The 18,321-nt window shown below is 42.6% G+C and overlaps 1 protein-coding gene across 1 annotated transcript in view; it reads right to left on the bottom strand.

Moving 5' to 3' along the window:
* BCAT1 (branched chain amino acid transaminase 1) overlaps window positions 1–5,110 on the bottom strand; it is a 95,980-nt gene extending 90,870 nt beyond the window's left edge. The window contains 2 exon segments of the mRNA XM_054591328.1: window positions 4,918–5,034; window positions 5,036–5,110. Of these exon segments, the coding sequence (XP_054447303.1) occupies window positions 4,918–5,034; window positions 5,036–5,110 (192 nt within the window).
* Between the last annotated feature and the right edge of the window lie 13,211 nt (window positions 5,111–18,321).

Genomic DNA, 18,321 nt, shown 5'->3' with positions numbered 1-18,321 from the left:
ACGCATTGACCCAGTAATCCTGAGCCTGGTCGGATAAGGCTGCCAAGCATTCCGAACCAGACAAGTAGATTGTGGTAGTGCAGGGGGGAAGCCCATGAAAGTCTGTGTGTATCATCTCCGCTAGCTGGGAAAAGGAAAACCTTGAGACTGTGCATTCATTCTATGACCCGGAAGGGGAAAGGGGAGGAAGACTACAGTGTCCAAAGAAAAACCCATAGAACAACTTCAGTTAATTGCCTGCCTCCCATCACGTATACAAAATAAACAAATAGAGTCTGGAGCAAGATAAGGAGTCAGGCTATCAGACCCCCACACATACCTATGTTTGCATAGTCACGTCTCCCTTGGGGAGGCTGGCACCACCTCTGCCCATTAATTAATATGTAACTTCTTCACCCCCATCCCACCAACTATGTAAGTCCTCAGAACAAAGTGCTTGCTCCCTTGGCTCATTTCTTGCCACACAAAGGGCCCCTAGCCAGGGAGCTTCTGCTATCTGAGTCCTGGCACCCTGCTTTTGGCACCTTTGCTCTAGCCATCCTTGCTTTTGCTCTCTCATTAGAGCTTAGCATTAATAAACTTTGCTTGCATGCTAGTAGGCTTGCTGATCTGTAATTCTTTACTGCATCGGCAAGAAGAACTGAGTTTCTGGGAATTTGTCCTGTAACACCAAGCTCCTTAAGGCTTCCTAATGCAAATAACCAACTAGGGTCAAAATAGGGAAAAACATTTCTCAAACTAAGGGATAGACTGTGAATGCAGTTGACCAAATGTTCAGATCTACATATCAAAATATAGAACTAATAAATTGGTTCTTTTTTAGATGACATATAAGACTATTATCAATAGAACCAATTGATTCTACAAGTGTTTTACAATTTTTCATTCACAAAGAAGCATGTGTCTTTCAGTATGACTTCTGGGTTATTGCTTGTTATAATGTTATTTCCTCTATTTTTTTAAAACTTGTCTTCCTTTATTCTTCCTTCTTGACTTCTTCTATATTTTTGGAGCATGATTATTTCCTTAATATTTTGTTTCTCTCATTAACCACTGGACACAAGAAAAAACTTTTTGCAAAATAGCTTTTTCCACAAAAAGGCATGGTCTATATGACAAAAAAAAAAAAAAAGAAATATTTATGTGATATGCTATACTGTACTAATAAGGAGATATAATTTCTAAGGTACTTTAGAGATATAAGTACTCAATCTCTAGAAGCAATATTATCAGCTTGTGAATTTGAGAGGACTAACTGGAAGCACAGGTGCAATTGGCACTTGAACCCTGTTGTTACAGAAAAGACCAATTCTGCTTTGGCTTTGCATTCACTATTGACATGATGAATCAAAGACTACATCTTATGATAAAAATGTTTGCACATATTTGCAAAGTTATGCTTCTGAATCAGAGCATCCCAAATCCTTAATTTTGGAACATTTTAAAAATTTGAGTTGCACCTCACATTTATATCTCAGTTGACTTATGTAGAATCCAATTTCAGAGGCCTTAGCTGAGGGTACTGACACTTAGCAAATGCACTATGGAGGTTCCGGAAAGCCCATCAGCAGGAATGTTTACCGTAAGTCACCTTAAGTATTTAGCACATTTGGACAGCTGCTAAAGGATACAGTTACAACACGAAGACTGCTCACATTTACAACTGTAAAGTGAGCAGAGCAGTCACACTTGCCTCCTGTGCTCAAAAAGAATGATGTAACATATAGAAAGGGAAGGACGCCTGGGATAATAATGTCTATCATGGAAAGTCCCAGATTCTCACTCTGATATGGAAACCAAATCCCTTGGTCATAAGGTTGAACATTGCAGTGGGGTTTTGCAGGGTGGTATCTGTTACTAAAGGCACTGTGGTTGCCCAGCCTGAAGAGAAATAGAGAAAATGCTTCCCTTTTCCAACTTCCTATACTCATTGAGAAGAGGCCATTCAAAGAAGCACAACGTAAAATCCCCAAATATACAACCAATCCAAACACTCAACATGCCCACAGTTTAGGAACAAGCCTTCACTTATGCACAGAATTTACTAGTTTACTAGTTTACTAATAAGCCCGGACCTCCCTGGTCTACATCTTGATATCAGTAATAAAGAACTGAAGGCGAGCAGCACATGCCAGCCAAAAAACGTCTCCGAGTGGCTGCAGGCACAGGAGAATCTCAGAATCTCTGAAAACAGAGAAGTTACCTTTCTCTAAGGGAAATTTACATTTATAAGGGAAATGCTCATTTGTAAAGGTGCCTCCCTCTCTGTGCCCCCAAGAGAAAGATAACTAAATCTTTAGAAGGCTCCTACTTAAATCTGAATGACAACTTTACCCTTGTTTACTCTTCTTTCCCTGATAGCCTCCCATAACTGTTCTTCCAACAGTGTTTTTCCGTTTGTTTGTTTGTTGTTTGTTTGTTGTTTTTAGCTTAAGATGGTATGTAAGGTGGTAGCTTGAGCCATTTCAGGGAGTTCCTGGGTTTTTCTGGTTCTCTCCTATGTATACTGGAGGTATACATGCTATGAAACTTCTGTTTTTCTATTGTTAATCTGTGTTTTATAACAGGGCAATCTCAGCCAAGAACCTAGAGGGGTGGAAGGAAAGTTCTTTTTTCTTCCCCTATAAAACTAAATGTCCTGACCTTAACTAAGGGACAAAATCTAAAATCATGAAAACAATTGGGAAATACACAGCTACTGAAGGAAATCATAACTTGGTTTTAACTTTTAGGACAAGCCTCTAATTAAATGACTGTTTTCAACTTTCTTTCATAAGGTTTTAAACCCATTCCAGTTAATTAGACCTTCTCAGTTTCAATGAGTTGACAGGCAAGAAACATTCTTGAAAACAAATAGCAATCATTCTTAACTCTACTTTCTTTCTCTGTGTAGTTCTATGGTCAAGTGAAGCTGTTCATTACGGAAACTCACTAAATGAAATATTGGCCAAAATTACATTCTTATCTTCTTTTTTCTCCTCTTGTTCTTTTTTCTCACCACCACATGTCCACCGATGCACTTCATTAGGCCAGCTTAACTATCACTGCATCTTTGAGCCTTCCACAAGAGGCCACATCCTGTGTCTGGAGTGGAAACCCTTCCATCTCATTGCTAGGCCTCAAGTCCTGTCCCTGAGAACAAACAAACGGCTCTCTACCCTTCCTTGACTTATCCTTGACAATGACTTCTCATATCACTGTCCCTTTAGGGTATGTGTCTCTTTAAAAATCTCCACCTCAAAATAATCTAGGAAAACATAGTGTGTACAGAACCTTTTTATATGCATGTTATTCAGTATATGTACTATTTTTCTTATTCAGTTGCCCATTCTGCATGTGTCCATCTTAAAATACAAGTTCCCAGGCAAGACCATGTTTTGAGAATTTGCTGAGGACAGAGCTTATCATGGTGCCATGGGTAAAAAACATTTTTTAAAAAACTAATAATGATGGTAGCAATGCTTGGGTAAAAGGTACGTAGAAAGTTTTTTGAAATAATAAAAGCAAACCTAAGAAACCTTACATACTCCTTAGATCATGCCTAGAATAAAATCCTTTCTTTCCAGATCTTAATAAAACTTCAGAGAACAGAAATGAGGCTACATAAAGATATCCTCTAGTTTCCTGTGTATAAAAGCATCTTGCCAAAAGAATGCCGGTTTTTGAACTCATGTGAAAGAGGCCATGAACTTACAAAAATGCATCATCAACTACAGCTCTGTGTAAGAGAGAGGAAAGCCAGAAAAGCGAGGTTGTTTATTCTCATAATTTTCTCCTTTTACTCAATGCTATACTCAGTCAAAGTATATTTTTCAGCTGCAATTAAAAAGACATCAGCAAGCCAGAAATATAATCTCTAACTATAGAAGAAAAAAGCTGCTAAAGTTTTCACTGTGGCACGTTTGCATGACCTCCTTAAAGTACAAGACAGTGTTTCCACTCAGTTCCTGCTTATTCTTAGTGGGTATTTAGTGTTTGATGAAAAAGGCACCATTTACTTGTTATTTCTTGTGAGACTGGGGACGAGTGCAGTTGAGAACCCTGCTTCACCTCCCTCTTTCAAAATTCTGAAGCATGGCTTTATTTCTTCTAAAAATTCAGGTTGCACAGATATCTCTTACTTCCTAGATGTCAGATGGCAAGACCAGTTGCCCATCCTTCCCTTTTCCTTTTAAAAAGCTGCTCTTCAGTTTCCAATGTCCTTGCAGTTTTCCAACTGTGAGATTAGGAGAACAGAAGGCTTAGTGTTTACCCCTGTACCTAAACCTTCAGAAGTAATGGGGAGCTAAGCTAATTACCCCTGATTAGCATAAGAATAAAAATCATTAGAGTGCTCACTCAGTTAAATAAAAGACCACCCTCAGGCTTATATGATTTGTAATTCCTGGAAGCTTTAATTTTCGCAGGGTACAAAGTAAGAGGAGACCTGTTTTTCCTAAGGGTGAGACAGTTTTACGTCCCCCTTCCACCGACGTCACTTAATCGAACACCTCCCTCTTTCGTTAGGTACACCCAGCAGAAAACTCCTATTTACAGCCAGGGGCACCCCCAGACCTCTTCTCCAAAGTCCCTCACCTCCTGCGCATCTTAGAAATTGAGAAAAGCTCCCTCTTCCTTTTCAAGCTTCGTAGCAGGCAGGGGAAGGAGCTGCCGTCAGCCTTTTATCTCTGTTCACAAATGCAGTTGTGAAAAGCCTGCTGAGGCACATCCTGTGAGTGGAAACTCAACAGAAGTCTGAAAAGAAGGGCAGGTCCCGTCCAGAGGTGTTTGACAAAGAAGATAATAAACGTTTGCTTGGACACACACCGTGGTGGTCCTTCATCTGGTCCCTTTCTGCCAATTGAGCCTCTGAGGATACGCAGGCGCAATCCATACACACATTTTTTGTAAAATACAGTCAAAATCAGAAGCAGTTACCTTCATTGTTCCCGCGGTGGTGCTGACCGCCGGAGCTGGAGCGGAGCGGACGGCAAACCCGAGGTGTCCCAGGCCCGCTGCCCCTTCTGCGTTGTTGGCTGCGGCCAGGTCGGAGACGCGGCTGCTCCACGTGGCGGCGGGACTGCACGCCGGGCCTCTCGCATGGAGATGCTGGCTCTCGGGCAGATTGCATCAGCAGGAAGGGCTGTGAGGGTGTTTCCCCCAGACCGCTGGCTCCCCGCCCCCCGCTCCAACCCCAGGAGGGTAGAATCTCTCCCAGGCTGAACATCCAGAGCCCGGCCCATCCCTGAGCCTCACCCCCTACCCACCGCTCGCTTCTGGGACTCGGCCATTTCTAGAGTAGAACACTTCGTAGTTGCCAGTCCAGTTTAGTTCGCTAACACCAAGCACTGCAATGTTCAGATCTTCCATTTCTTGCTTTACAATTTCCAGTTCACCTTGATTCACGCTGCTTATGTTCCATGCTCCGCTGTATGGGCTGTGCAGCATCTTTATCTTCCTTTCACATTTGGGTACCTCAGCCACTAGACATCTTTCGGCTTTGCTCTAGTTGAATCATTAACAACAATGTCTGGGATACTTGTTCTCTCTTCTTCCCCAGGAACTGAGTGCTTTTCATTCTGGGAGTCTCATCTTTCAGCACTTGAAATGCGGCTAGTGAGACCAAGGAACTGAATGTTTTTATTTTATTTTATTTCATTACTTCATTTTATTTATTTCACTTAAATGTAAACTTAAGAAGCCCCAGGTGGGCAGCCTAGACAGTTCTATGAGTTCGGACTCTCACAAAACCGCTGGAGTGGTTCCAGAAAATGGGTGCTATACAGGCTGGTGGGTGGAGGTCTCGATGGCCACAGCTTTGAGGGTGAATGTAGAGCAGGCAGGGTGTCCGTTTAGACCAGCTTGCCAGGACAATTTCCTCAAGTTTAGAAAACAGAAAGATGGAATGATATACTTGTGATTATATTTAAACTCATATTTAATTACACTATTACCACTTGGGGAAACATTTTTTAAAATAGGCAACGTTTCAGGCATTATGGATCCCCAGAAGAGTTAGAAACCAGTCCTACACCTGGAAAAGACAGATTCTTAGAGGTCTTGGACTGTGGATTCTGAGAGAGATTAGATTGCTACAGTGTTTATTCTGGAACACAACAGGCCGCATGTAAAATGCTGTGAAGGAAGTGTCTAGGTCTGAATGTTAATCTCTTAGATTATTCAAGGATAGCTGAATTTTAACTTCCAAGTTTTCTAAATGGATTTTAACTAACCATTGACATTCAAAATCCACTGTGGTAAACTCTCATATATTTCAAGTACACATGTGCACGCACGCACACACACAAGGCTTTCCTTTGAAAATGTTGGAAGTGGAAGAAAAGTAAAATTTCATTATTCAGAACTTTCATTGTTAATAATCTAGATATTACTTTTCAGGCTTTTTTTTCCTTTTCTCTATATTTGAGATCATATATAATATCTATAAAATTTGCTTTTATCCCTGAAAACCTTCATTTTTTTAATTTAAAGACTATTTTTGTCCTATTCTTAGTTTATCGGTTTTGGATGTCCTCCTTTTTTTTTCAGTTGTATTTGAGAGTGGGTGGAAGATTAAGTCTTCAAAATTCTGTGAAGCAGAAATGCCAGCCAGAACTTTATTAAGTCAACAGAATACTTCATCAGCTTTGAGTTGCTGTGCAGTGGGATTCAACATAGACATTCCACTTGTCTGGATTTTCCATTCTGAGACTCACGTAAGTTAGAAAAATAGGTAAGTTCTATCATTTTATTATTTCCTTTATTTATGCTTTTATCTATAGCCCTTTTTTAAAAAATAAGAGGATTCATGGCTGTAGGACTGGGGTAGAACTTACAGAAAATCTTAGGGGAAGGAGTTATAAAGTCTATAATTTAAAAAACTTCCATGTAGTTGGCATAGTACTTCATCCATGGCAATTTGTTTGAGCAGCCCTGCTCTCCAGCATGTGTTGCAGAATGGTCATCTAGTGCTGCGCAGAAAAGGCCCAGCTTCTGCTAGCCACTGTCCTCCGCCAATCAAGCCTTGCAAATTAGCCTATTGGATGTTAAATATGGGTTTCTGCTGGCAAAAATAGTGTCTGTGTATTTATTAAGAGGGTAAATGTTAGAAATGTTAGAAACTGTTAGAAACAGTGAAAATAATATTCTCTCTCTCTCTCTCTCTTTATGTATATATAGTTTGGCACAATAGCACCCCTTTTTTATTATGAAATCTTTTATTATGAAATCACAAGCATGTAATTCTGTAACACAACAATATTATATTCAAGCACACCATATGACATTTTAGGTGAAATATTCAAATTAAAACTATAAATTTTTACACCTATATTAATACCCTACTAACCACACTCAAGCCGACATTATTTCTTCCAGACCTTGTATATAGGAAAAATTAGTTAGGGACACTATAAATCAGCTCACAGTTGTTGGTACAGTAGGCTATCCCCTGTGATCCCTGCCTTTGTCTAATCTCTTACCCTAAGGATGGGCTAGATTGAGTGACTTGATTATAATGAATAGAATATGGCAGAAGTAGTGGGATATCACTTCTAGACTTAGGTTTAGAAAGACTGTTGCTACTGTGCGTGTGTGATAATCTCCCCCCACCCCCGGTCTCTGTCTCTTGGACTGCTCACCCGGAGGAAAGCCAGTGCCAAGCTGGGGGGCAGCCCCGCTGAGAGGCCCATGTGCAGAGGAACTGAGACTTGCCAACAAGCATGTGAGTGATCTGCCGAGAGACCCATGTGAGTGGGAATAAGGCCACCAAGAACCATGTGAGTGATCTTGCAAGCAGAATCACCCAGCAAAACAGACCCAGATTCCTAACCCACAGAAACTCTGAGATCAGAATGTTTACTGGTCTGGGTTTCTAAATCTTGGGGTGATTTGCCTTCCAACAAGACATAATAAAGCCCTGGCTGGTGTGGCTCAGTGGATTGAGTGACAGCCTGCGAACCAAAGGGTTGCAGGTTTGATTCCCAGTCAGGACACATGCCTGGGTTGCGGGCCAGCTCAGGTCCCCAGTACAAGGCGCACAAGATATAACCACACATTGATGTTTCTCTCCCTCTCTTTCTCCCCCCCAATCCCCTCTATCTAAAATAAATAAACAAAATCTTTATAAACATTGTTAAAAAACACAATTAATAAAGATGGGCATGCAAAGCACAAAGCTGAGAGAAACTGCTTGGTGTCTGGTATATTTTTGGTAGTAACAGAGCTAACACTTAGAGTGCCTGTGACAAGCTAGGCAGTGTTCTATGTATTTGCATCTCTCAATTCATTTAGTCCTCACTTGGATACTGTTTTCATGGTCACTTTATATATAAGAAAATTGCCTCAAAAAGATTATGTTAGTTGTCTTAGAGGTAGAGTTTAGAGGAGAACCTAGGCAATCTAGATTATGAATTCATGCTCTTAACCTCTGTGCTCCATTATTGCACCTTATATGGTTAATTGTAGTGGGAAAAGTGAATAAAATTCAGTCAGAAGGCCCTTATAGGTGGCAATAGAGGGGTGAATGAACAAAGAAGGAAGGTTGGAAATACTCACTAAAGGCTAAATCTGAATTTATTAAGCATGAAGCATTAATATTATCTACATGAAAGAAATTACCCATCCCTCTCCCACTAACAGCAACTAGCAAACTATAAGGAAACCCATCTGTTTGGGGCATTTTTCAGGGAAGGCAGAAAGCCCAACTAATAGATATAATAGATATGGTCATCACTGGTTATTTTTTATACTCTCTGTTTGCTCAGATAAGTTAACATTTCTGTCCTACCTAATTTGCTCAAGAAATGAAGTCATCAACAGAGCAACCCATTTAGCCTTCCTCAAAGATAAAACTAAATGTATTATTGTGTCCCTTCACAAATAATGAAAATCATAGGCTCTTTTGATTTCTCTTTCTTCCTTGTCACAGTGACCTCTGCGCACTTGGGTCTGGCGTTTAGAATAGTGTGGAGGGAGCAGGCGCCTGGGGGTCTCTGCAGAGCCTCAGATACACTTCACACTGGCCCCGCCCCTGCAGAGGGCATTAGGAAATCCCTGATGTCTGTACTGGGAACACTGTCTGATCTGATTGATAAAAACAATAAATCCCCAGCACCCCGTGGTTGTTGCTGATAAAAGTGTTTCTTTAAGTGACAGGAAATTAATCTAGCTGAGTTGTCCCAGGAGATATTGTAGGCCCTGGATAAGCACATGCTGGTAAAAGTTTTCATAAAGATACACATACTGATGTCTCCCTCTTATGACATACAATGTGCTGCTATGTGTCACAATGGTCAGGATTAGTTTGCCTTTGAAACAGTTTCACACGTGGCTGCCGATTTGCAGTAGAAGTTCTTGTCTGACAAACTTCCTGTCTCCCATAATATGGCAAAGCTAAGTCTGTTGATCTGGGTGTAGAGAGAATGCCTAGATTTTACATAGAGTATTTGATTTATTATTCAACTCCCTGTGCTGGTCACTTTGTGAGTAGTTTTATAGGGCAAAAGTCCTGGTGAATAAGGGATTCCATTGTGTATATCATAAAAACAAGAAAGTGAATGCAATATTTATATAACACAACCTTAACACTTAATTCTGATCTGCCAAGAAGAAATAATAAAAACATATTTGTGTTGCAAAATAAATAGGGCTCTAATTCATAGTATTTATGATTGCGCATTTGGGATGAATGAAATACCCCCTCTTCCATTTAAAAAGTACTCATATGTGTTCTATTTGTTATGCTAGTGTGTAATATGAAAACATGAACCACTCAAAGTTTTTTGTTTTTCTTTTCAAAAGGTACACCAAAGGCAGATATGTATACAGAGCACCTCACTCAAATAGCTCAGTTGCTAGATGTTATATGAGACTTCCTCTTAAAGAAAAAGCATAAACTTGGCCTTCAGTAGTGATGGAAACTACTACCACAGCCAGTCACTGCCATGGCCGTATCCTTTATCTTGTCATTACCAGTTGCTGCAGCCCCATCATATCTCAAATTCTGGATTCCTTGCTGACGTCCATCTTCTATTCCATCTTCACTATTTTTTTTTTTAAATTTTTTAAAGGTAGATAGGGGTAAGTGAGGGAGAAAGAGAGCAAGAGAAACATCAATGCGTGATTGCCTCTTATGCATCCCCTACTGGGGATCTGGCCCACAATCCAAGCATGTGCCCTGACTGGGAATCGAACTGGCAACCCTTTGATTCGCAGGCCGGCCCCCAATCCACTGAGCCACACCAGCCAGGGCCCATCTTTACTATTCTTAACTCTACCAGGGTCTTCCATCCACTGATTCTATTACCATTGCACTATTCTTCATGCCCACACTTACGTCCTCTGTTTTCTCCCCAGCTGGCTTAAATCCCATGTCCATCAGTAGAGTCGCTGCTTCGCATACACTCTCAACTCTACTAACTCCTTTTCATATCTCACATAGAACCTGATTGGATAAATCACAACTTTAGTTAACTCCAGCTCTCCACTTACTCTGTGTCTGTACCGAGGCAGCTAAAAAACATACAATCGTGCTAGCTTGTCTCACGTTGGGTCTACGAATCCTCCTGCTGTCTCTCATGCTCTGTCAATGGTGATGTGCTTTCCTAATCCAGCCTTTCTAGGTTATTTTCTATTTTCTCCTCACTCCTCAAACTTCCAACATTATTTCCCTTTTGGCTTTGCCGGAAGCAATCAGCAGAAGACATTCCCCATCCCTCCACAGTGCTTACCGGACTATACTGTGCAAATACTCAGTACCTCCCCCCCGCCCCCGTCCTGTATGTAGCCTGTCCTTGTGGCTGGCGAAGCCTGAGCCCTTACCTGGCCCTCAGCTTCATTCTCTGACACCTGTTTAATGATAGGGTCTACCATTCCCATTGCTCTCTCTTGCAGCCTCAATTTTTCCTTTCAAATCAGCTCTTTTCCATAAACATGCAAACATGTTATTCCTTCCAACTAAAAGAAACCTGAAAACCAAAACACTAGACATCCGTGACTCCACTTTCTCTCTGCTTTTGTCCATTTCTTTCCTTCCTTTCGCAGCAAACACTTTACAGCTTTATTAAGGTAATATACAAAAACTGAATGATTTGATGCCTTTTGACACATGCATATACCAGTGATACAATCACCATAATTAAGGTAATAAATATATCCATTACCTCCAGAACTTTCCTTATGTCCTTTTGCTATTGTGTGTGTGTGGTCACAGTACTTAAAATGAAACTGACCCTCTTAAACCTTCAAGTGCTGTTTTGTTAACTATAGGCATAATATTTTACAGCAACACAGCAAACTCTTAAAAAGCAGGTCCATTCTCACAGTCTCTAATTTCTCTCCTATCATTCAGTTTGGACACATTATTATGAAATTGCTCTCCTCAAGATCACCAATTACCTGTTTCCTTACTGCCAATCCAGGGTCATTTTCTGGTCTTCATTTTACTTTATTATCAGCAGTTGATCATTTTGTATTCCTTGAAACTTGGTTGCTAAGACCCTGTACTCATCTGATTTTCCACCTGTGGGGAACCGCCCTGCTTGGTGTTGGAGACTGTAGCCCCATGTGAGCAAGGGCTGACCTGAAAACCAGGAATGCTGGCTGGCAGGCATGAACCGATACAGGCACAGGAGGCCCCGCGGGGATATCAGGCCTAAAGAAAAATAGTGCATTATTTCCTTTGAAGCCTGTCCTTCTAAGAATAACGTCTTCTAGTTAACCGAGTTAATGTACACTGGATGTTTAGGTTCCAAGCACAAGGTTGTCCTGATCATCTAGCGTCATGCTGTCTAACAGACCGTGATTTAAAGAGACCCCTATGTTCTTGCAATTGTTACTTCTGAACTATATCTATTCACCTTTGGTCAACACTATGTGACATTGATTGATGAGCTACATGTGTATGCTGTGTGCTCCCTTACCCACTGAACTCAGTAAAAGCCTAGGGAAAAAGAATATCAGGGCCCTTCTCCTCTGAGGGATTGACCAGCCTTCTCTCCCCACACAGATCATGTGTTGGAAGATTAATTTCATCCGCGGCTCCAGGGAACTTTGCAGAATGAGGTCCCCCACACCTGACACCTGAGCAAGGACCCCTGACTTGGGACGTGCTTTGCCAGAATGGCTACGAGCCCTTGCCATGGATGGCACACCCGAGAGGACAGGACACAGAGCTATCATCCCCCTAGGGAGAGAGGCACCGCATCTTTTGGTAAGGCCACTGATGTGTTTAAGATTAAAGAAAAGGTTCATTTTTCACCGTTTTTTGTGGCTTTTGTGCTTTTCTCCTTCTGCACCTTTGTAGTAGTCAGAAGATTATCTCAGATAGCACTTACTGTAGCCCACTCATGAGTGTCTTGGCTTCTTGCAGAGCACCGAAGAAAAGAGGCATTCCTCCTTCCAGCTGGAGCACTCGGGTGTCCCTACATGAGTGCGGACCTCGGGGAGGTGTCTGGGGTCGATCCCTGTGACATGCAGGGGCCTTACAGGGAACTCCCATCACTTAATATAATTTCTGGCTCGTCCGGGGACGTGCGATATAAGGGTTGGTCACCCAGCACTCCAAGCCCTCCCAGTTGTTTTAGACGATTGGGAGAGAAACCCAGGCATGTAACAGAGGCAGTGATGACCAAGGGGTGACACCCTTGGGAGCCCTCCACTACAAGCAGCACACTTTGACCCACCACATTTATCTCACTAGTTAGTGATAGAACTATAAGGTGCAGAGGGAGCAAAAGCAAAACAAAAGGAAATTCACAATCGCCCCGGTTGGGGCAGGAAAAGGTCTCTTCCAGACTCATTCATACGGGCCCCCAACCATGGGGAATGGTCTTTCTAAGGAACAGCAGTAATATTTTAGACTGCTCCACCAGCTCCTCAAGGCTGCGGGCTGTCAGGTAAGAGAGCAAAATCTATTAATTTACTCCAAACAGTTAAGAAATATTGTCCCTGGTTTCCTGATAAGGGATCTCTTAGATTTAAAAGTGTGGGAAAAAGTAGGACTGAAGTTTAAGTGGCATCAAGAGAATGGAACCCCTATCGATCATCAGAACCTTTTAACCTGGGGGTTAGTCCGGACCGCGCTGACTCCCCTCCATATTTCTGATTTGGACCTTAAGAAGGCTTATGAGGTGGCAGAGGAGGCAGAATCATAAGAGCAGGGAGTTTCTCAGAAACAAGCCAAGGAGTGTGAAACGCTTCCACCCCCTCCTCCCCTTTCCCCTTCCTCCTCCTTCTCGTCCTCCTCCTCCTCCTCTGCCTCTTGCTCCTACATGGGCGGACAACACCAATAACCAGGCACCGTTAATTGATTTTTCACCACCTGCAGTTAAATCAGTCACCTTTATCAGTAACAACTACTATGCATGACTGCCTTAAGGAAGTGGCCAAAGACGGGGACTGGCAGTCACTCTCTGTCTTCCCCATTGTAACCCAAAGGGGACAGCACTCTGTGACTTTTAAATGTTACTGCCCAGAAGACCAAACGGGGAGAATACAACCTAATATTCTCCCCATGCCACTTAACATTTGGGGCTGAGATCTCCTCACTCAGTGGAGGATGAAAATCACTTTGCCCCCTTTCCATATTGGCCACTGTCCAGGCTTCGCCCTTACCCCTCACCTAGCTCTCTGAGATGCCTGTGTGGGCTGACCAGTGGCCGATGAGAAGGGAGAGACTATCAAAGCTCTGGGAACCTGTCCGGGAACCATTCAGGGCAGGGCATGTAGAGACATCCCATAGCCTGTGGAATACTCCTGTTTTTGTAGTCCCTAAAAATCTGGAAAATGGAGACTTATTTATGATCTAAGAAAAATTAATGAAATCTGGCAGCCCATGGGGGCCTTACAACCAGGGGTCTTGAACCCCACATGCATACTAAAAAATTGGCCCCTCATATTCATTGATCTGAAGGATTGTTTCTTTACTATTGACTTAGCTGAAAAAGATAAAGATTTGTCTTTTCAGTCCCTGTGCTTAACAATCCTCAGCCATTGGAAAGATTCCAATGGAAAGTTTTGCCTCAAGGCATGTTGAATAGCCCTACTATTTGCCAGCATTTTGTTCACCAGGCTGTGAAACCAGTACGCAATTTCCCCAGAGCATAATTTATCATTACATGGATGACATCTTACTCGCCAAGTCTTCTCAGAAAGAATTAACGCAGGTTTATCTTAATCTTAAGGACAGTGTCTTGGCAGCAGGGCTACTTATAGCTCCGGAAAAGGTACAGCAGTGTCAGCCTTGGCACCATTTAGGTTATGTTCTGTTTCACCTCACTATTAGACCTCAGACTGTCCAAATTAAGGTGCCCAGTCCCCTGATTCTTAATACTTTGCAGCAGCTATTAGGGACCATTAATTGGATTTGCCCTAGCTTAGGAATCACTACCAGCCAATTAACCAATTTATTTAGTACTCTTAAAGGGGATCCTGACCTAAACGCCCTGCAAACTCTAACTCAGCCAGCTAAGAAGGAACTAGATTTAGTAAATAAGCTTAGTTCCTCCAGACAACTCACTAAGGTTGAGGAGCAGCTTATGGGCAGCTACCGGTTGGGCTTTTCTGTTTCCTCACCCTCAGGAAGCCTACTGGCTTGATTGGGCAGCTGTCTCCCCAGCTAGGAATGGCTGAACGGCTTTTCCTGTCCCACCAGCCTCAGCGTACCATTACTACTTATGTTACAGCATTGTGTCAACTTATTATTAAGGGACATGACAGAATAGTCCAGCTTTTTGGTCATGACCCAGCTGTGATCCATGTCCCACTTACTCAAACGTATTTACAACAGCTTTACAGTCACTCTTTAGAGTTTCAATGTGCACTTGCTGACTTTGTTGAAGATATTAATATAGATTTGCCTTCAGACAAACTTCTCCAAAACCTTCTCTCTCTTAACATCTGTATAGGAGACAAATTCAGCATTAGTCCTATACCTGGTGCCAAAACTATCTTTGCTGATGGTTCAGGAAAAACCAGCAAGGCAGCTATTTCCTGGAGGGAAGGGAGTGCGTGGAAACATTTTATCTCCACTGGACATTCTTCCACTCAGCGAGCTGAAACCTCAGGGGCTACCCTTGCCCTTCAGCAATGGCCCAAAGAGCCTCTTAATTTAGTTTGTGATTCTGGCTACACTGCCTATATCTTTTGTATATAGATCAAGCCTTATTGAAAGGATCTACTGAGCCTCAGTTGCTAAGCTTATTCTTAACTCTACAGAGTCTATTAGATAAAAGAGAACACCCCTTGTCTGTTACTCATATCCGCTCTCATTCAGGCCTACCAGGCCCTATGCCTGAGGACAATTCTCACGCTGATGCCCTCATCAATTTTGCGGATGCTTTCCAATCTGCGTTAAGTTCTCACCAGTTCTTTCACCAAAATAGTCATGCCTTGCATAAGGAATTTAATATTCCCAGGGCTCAGGTCAAACAGATAATTAAAGAATGCCTTGATTGTCAAGTGTTATCTAAAGCTTCTCCCACACTTGGTGTTAATCCCGGGGTTTGGAACCTCGAATGATTTGGCAAACAGATTTTTACTCTGTTTGCCCACCTTTTTACTCATTACTCATTACTCATTACCCACCTTTTGGAAGGGTCAAGTATTTACATACATCTATTGATACCTGCTCAGGAGCTTTACATGCTACCGCCCTAACAGGTGAGTCAGCAAAAAATGTTAGAACTCATTGGCTTGAAGCCTTTAGCCATTTAGACTGCCGTAAGGAAATAAAAACAGACAATGGTCCTGAATATGTTGCCCAAGCAACTCAAATCTTCCTGCAACGATGGTAGGTTAAACATAAAACTGGTATCCCTTACAACCCCACAGGACAGCCAATTGTTGAAAGAGCTCATCAGACTTTTAAGTCTCAGTTGAACAGATAAAAAAGGGGGAGCCAGGGAGTATCCCCCCAGAATTTAATATGATAGCTATGTATACATATAATTTTTTTAATTGTGATGCCAATCTTAAAACCCCAATAGACAAACATTTTGCTCATTCCAAGGCATCTGGTCCATGTCTCCTGGTCCTATGTAGGGACCCATTAGGACATGGGAAATGGGAAGGACCAGTAGAACTATTGACACGGGGAAGAGGGTATGCATGTGTTTCAATCCCTACAGGTCCATTGCGGGTTCCAGCAAAAAGGGTCAAGCTGTAACGTAGCCAAGCAACTCCATTTCCTGATGTTCGTGACTCAATTGGAGGGGATTCGATGACTCACAGAGCTGACGGACCAGATGTCCCAGATGAACCTCACAGAGCGGGGTTGCCCAGTCTGGACCAGATGCTGTCGCTTGGAGGGGAGAACCCCTGGCGAAGGCTCTCTCAGAATGAGCCCCAGGGGGTGACTTGGGGCAATTCGAAAGCTCTAGTTAATAGAGCAGAGCAAGTGCTACTGCTACAGCGATCTTGGGTGAGGGATACTCCCAAGCACAGGTATCTAGCCTATCTGTCAGTTATTTTGGCCTGGCCTGCCAAGGTAGCTTTCATCTTAGGCCTCCTTGCCTACTTTGGAGGTTTAGGAATAGCATCTGAGATGAATCATGTATATTGGAGTCATATCCTAGATCCTCCTATGTTCAAGCTCCACACTTGTGGGATGCTGAACCTCCCCTGTCCAATAATGACACCAAGTGGATAGGAGGAACATGGCACCCCCTGGACAGACTCCTAGAGGAGAAACACCATAGGTTATCTGTCCCAGAGAACACTGTATATGTCTGTAATCATTTGCCAGCATGTTTCTCACGTTTAACCAATACCTTCTGCCTACCCATATGGTTTAAATGGTATGCTTATGCAATTGATATTCAGGAAAATCAGACCAATGTCTCACTAATTGGGACAGTAGGCTTTAAAAGAGAGAGAGACAGGAATGATAACAACCCCCCAGACCTTCCCCTGTATAAGGTAGAAGGGAAGCTGGTTGAGCCAGTCACCTGGAAGTTATGTCATGGCCAGACACCTTCAATACCCCGTTGAAAGCAGAGGACTGGGGTGCCAAATGGGAGGTGTATACTGCCTTAGGCTCAACCCCAGTAGTGGCCAAATCCCACTTTGTGTATCACAGCCTTAATTGGTATGGTGGGGGAATGGGAGCCCCTGTCATTAGAGTAACTTATCTCAATCATTCTAGCCCCCCCGGCACACTAATACTTGGAGAATGGGACTGTTGTTCATTAATGGGTGATTAGGAAGTCTTAGTTTCATTGACAAACAGAATAGGAAATTTTATTGTGATATAGAAAATATTAATAATGCTTATGTTACTGTTTGCACCTCTCACCCTTATCTCCTTGTAGCTGTCCCAGGCGACCTTCATCTCATCTATAATAAAACCTCTACTGAATACACTTTCATTTCTACCCCTGGCACTATATATGTCAGTTGCCTAACACACAAGAATGTTACTCAGCTAAATCTTACAGCTGTTCTTATTATTCGCTGGCAAACCCAGGTTTGGCTCCCTGTTAATATCACCAGAGTGGGCCAATCCAGGAGATATAAGTGCTCACAATAAAGCTCTTGCTCACGCTAGAACCCACCAGTTTGTTGGCATGCTTATTGCCTATATAGTTTCAGCTGTTGTTGTGGCTGCTACGGCTGCCACTGCAGTTGCAGCTCTCTCTCAGTCTGTACAAACTGCTCAAGAAGTTGATGTGCTAATACTACCCAAGAAATGCTCCAACAAGCTCAAATTGATCAGGAAATACTTACGTGCCTCTCTGCCCTTGAATCTGCCATCCTCTGGCTAGGAGAGCGACAGGATGGCCTTGCCTTAAGATAACTTACTTGTGATCCTCACTATTCTAAACTGTGTGTGTTACCCTCTTAAGGTGGAACTCCAGCCAGTACTCATGGGAAGATATCCATCATCACCTGCAAGGTACCTTCTTTACCCACCTCAGAGGCCAGATTGATCAGCTCCAGCTAGAACTTTATCAGCAGCTTCGCACATCAAATGCCTGACTGAGCAGAAAGTGTTTGAGACACTCCATAATAACCTGCAGTGGCTGAACCCTAAGGCCTGGTTCGATGGTCTGAATCTTCGGGTCTGGGTCATGGGAGTTTTAGGGTGTCTCCTTGTGCTAATTCTCCTATGCACTTTATGATGCATATGTAGATTACTCTCTCGTGATCATGCCCAAGAGGAACAGATTGCTGGCTTCATTGGTTTGGCCACTTTATCCACGGTTACAGACCAAAAAGGGGGGATTTGGGGAACTGCCCTGCCTGGTATTGGGGACTGTAGCCCCACGTGAGCAAGGGCTGACCTGTAAGTCTCAACTGGAAAAGCAAGAATGCTGGCTGGCAGGCATGAACTGATACAGGCAT

Source organism: Pteronotus mesoamericanus, unplaced genomic scaffold (assembly GCF_021234165.1).
Source record: "Pteronotus mesoamericanus isolate MK-2021 breed Mesoamerican mustached bat unplaced genomic scaffold, CSHL_Meso_final scaffold_21, whole genome shotgun sequence".
NCBI lineage: Eukaryota > Metazoa > Chordata > Mammalia > Chiroptera > Mormoopidae > Pteronotus > Pteronotus mesoamericanus.
This window is presented reverse-complemented; position numbering and strand designations above follow the sequence as displayed.